This window comes from Cephus cinctus, unplaced genomic scaffold (assembly GCF_000341935.2).
Source record: "Cephus cinctus unplaced genomic scaffold, Ccin1 Ccin1_scaffold0386, whole genome shotgun sequence".
Taxonomy (NCBI): Eukaryota; Metazoa; Arthropoda; class Insecta; order Hymenoptera; family Cephidae; genus Cephus; species Cephus cinctus.
In genome coordinates, this window is record NW_014333070.1 from 16,531 (window position 1) to 19,556 (window position 3,026).

At 33.2% G+C, this 3,026-nt stretch overlaps 1 protein-coding gene across 1 annotated transcript; it reads right to left on the reverse strand.

Annotated features, from left to right (window-relative positions):
- Positions 1 to 722: 722 nt before the first annotated feature.
- Positions 723 to 2,755, reverse strand: LOC107267252. The gene is made up of 2 exons (XM_015738709.2): positions 2,609 to 2,755; positions 723 to 2,134 (listed from the first exon to the last, which is right to left on the reverse strand). Exons 1-2 carry the CDS (start codon positions 2,750 to 2,752, stop codon positions 1,289 to 1,291), a joined length of 990 nt encoding a protein of 329 aa, XP_015594195.1. The 5' UTR covers positions 2,753 to 2,755; the 3' UTR covers positions 723 to 1,288.
- Between the last annotated feature and the right edge of the window lie 271 nt (positions 2,756 to 3,026).

Consider the following 3,026-nt stretch of genomic DNA (forward strand, 5'->3'; position numbering starts at 1 on the left):
TTTGTAGAATCGAACCATGACAAAAAAATACCACCAAATACATCCCAATGTAGAAAGGATTCTGCCACTATCGCCACAAAGAATCAATATAGCAGTTTGCAAAATGTAGAAATAAAGTTTAATTGAATTGTAGATTTTGTATTTCATCAGAAGAATGAATATTAGGTTCTATGCAATGTATATTTAAAGAAGAATCACTATTACAATAACTGGTTACAATTTTCTGCTTTCGCGTTACCAAAACAGTACTAACATCAATTATAAGACGTAAATAAAGAAACTATCTTCTATTCATTTTATTATGATTATAATCCTCAAATGCAATTAAAATTAAATTTGTAATATTCGATAGTTATCTAATTTATGAAATATTACCAACCCCACTGTTATATTTGCAAAAAAGAAGCCTTTCAAATGTTTCATCCGTTAACTTATTACGTCTGGGGGTTAAAAGTTGACCACCAACACTAAACGCCCTTTCAACGGGTGCGGGCGACGAAATTACAGTTTTGTATTGTAGAAACATTTCCTTAACTATTGGATATTTCGTTAAAACTTGGATATCCTTACTTTTTTCGTCAAGGTAAGTGAGACATTCCATGTGCGAACTATTATTATTATTCACACTGTCTGATTTTTGAAGTCATAAATTTAAAAAACTTAGTATCATCATCGGAGGAGAGCGTCATACTTTCTTCAGACCCGGAGTTTTCTCGTGCGAACTATTGTTATTATTCACACTGTCTGATTTTTGAAGTCATAAATTTAAAAAACTTAGTATCATCATCGGAGGAGAGTGTCATACTTTCTTCAGACCCGGAGTTTTCTCTCAATTGCAAAGATTCACGTACTACTTCGGCTTGTTTAAAAAGCAAATTTCGACATATTTGTTCTGCATGAGATTGCTCATTTTCAAACAATGCTGATATCCACCGCAGTTTAAATTTTGGATGAGTTATCGTTGCTAATATAAATGGCTTACTCGCTGTGTTATGAAAATCTATTACATATCCGAAACGTTTTCTCAAGCCATCTAACAATGCTTCATTAAGCGCAGTACAATATGTTAAATGTGTATTTTGTGCCAGTGATTGTTGTAACTGCACAACAGTGGGCAACACAATGCCAAAAAAAAACAATTTTTTTCTCCTTGAAAAATATCTATTGCCAAAGCAAGAGGTTTTGTTACTGCCAAATATTCTGTTAAGAATTCTATGTCTGCAACTTTGAACTTAGGCACTTTTAGCTTTTCACAGAGACTTGGAAGGTATTGTTTTATAGACAAGAGCTAAGATAAACTATCATATATAGAATTCCATCTAGTTGGACATGGTATAGAAAGTTTAACAGAACAAGTTTCGTCAACAATATCAACAGCGGTCGTAGATCGGCTACACAAATTCCACAGGCTAAATGATTTGCTAAATGCTGATTGGTAGGCTCGCTTATAATTTCGATCTTCTAGGGCTTTGGCAGCATTAGTTGTTGCTATCAAATTCAATGTATGTGAGCCACATTTGAAATGCTCTGGTAAATACTGGTTGGCATCTTCCATAATGCCAGTATAATCTTCACTTACAAAATCGCGAAGATTATTGGGTAATGGAACTATCTCCATTTCCGATTCCAACGGATCGTCTAAAAACTCTTCATCCTCTGAATTTACTGCGCAGGGCATTTGAAAGATTCGAAAAGCTTTTCCAAAATTAGAAGCGTTATCAGTCACTGTTGCAACAAGTTTTGAAGCTTGAAGATCATATTCCTCATGAATATCCAACAGAGTCTTAGCTATATCTAAGAAGGTATGAGAGAACTTCATTCTACGACATGCAAGCAAATACGATTTTCGTTGAAAATTATCCTTATCTATGATATGGCCTGTTACTCCTATGAAGCTTCGACTGTGATGACTCCAAATATCAGCAGTGGTACAGCAGTATTTTGCTGCTTGCAACTCTACTTTCAGAGCAGTCTTTTTTGATTCCTCTAACTCAATGCAGTAATTAGTTACAGCCTGTCTACTTGGAGGTGTCAATCCCGAAAGCTGTTTAATAAGGCTTCTAAATGCTGGCTTTTTTACAGTAACCACAGGTCTCATTTCTTCTATAATGTAAGATGCCACCAACTGCAATAGCTGTAAGAAACATGATTTTTAAGATAATATTGTAGCGAGATATCAACCTATTATTAAGATTGTCCTATGAAGTAAGGTTTATATAACAACTGAAAAATATCCACCAATGATTCATGAAATAGAGTACTCTAATTTAGTTTAACTAGTCGGTCTGATGACAGATGATTCATTCACTAAACACTTGCTAATTATAATGTATATTACACATGTTTAATATGCTCAATTAAATTAAATACTTTCTTAACTCAATCACTGTAGGGCTCTTTTTTACCACTTTAGCGTGTGGTTGGCCTGGGTCGAATCGACCTCCACCACTCTGATCCAGTTAAAAATCCTAATGTTGCAGTTTCAAATTTGTTTAGATAATTATAAGGAATACATTTGCAAGCTTTATGCTGTCGTACAAGGTTTTACAACATTGAGATTACATTGAATTTTTTCTATAGGAACATTTAATAAGCAAATTATACATACCTTTATTTTTGATACTGCAGAATGGAAACCTTTTATCCATGCCTTTACACTGGATTGGGAGTGATCTTTGTGTTTTGACTTTTTCATTTGTATCTTTAGATCATTCTTATGATTCAAATATTTTTTGTAGTGCCACACAATCATTTACTGCAATATATGTATGAAAAGTTAAGCATAACCCACTTAACAATAATGCATAAATCATATTTACAATGCTCTTAAATCGCTCTGCACAAGAATACAGATAACATCAAAATTTATTACAACATTAACTTATGAACCCTTTAAGCATAATCCACTTAACAATAATGCATAAATCATATTTACAATGCTCTTAAATCGCTCTGCACAAGAATACAGATAACATCAAAATTTATTACAACATTAACTTATGAACCCTAAAATGATTCCATGTTCT

Excerpts from the sequence above, each read along its gene's own strand:
- LOC107267252 (XM_015738709.2), bottom strand. The coding sequence starts at position 2,752 with ATGATTGTGTGGCACTACAAAAAATATTTGAATCATAAGAATGATCTA. Across the intron at positions 2,135-2,608 it reads CTGCAGTATCAAAAATAAAG|CTATTGCAGTTGGTGGCATC; the intron begins GTATGTATAATT and ends TGTTTCTTACAG.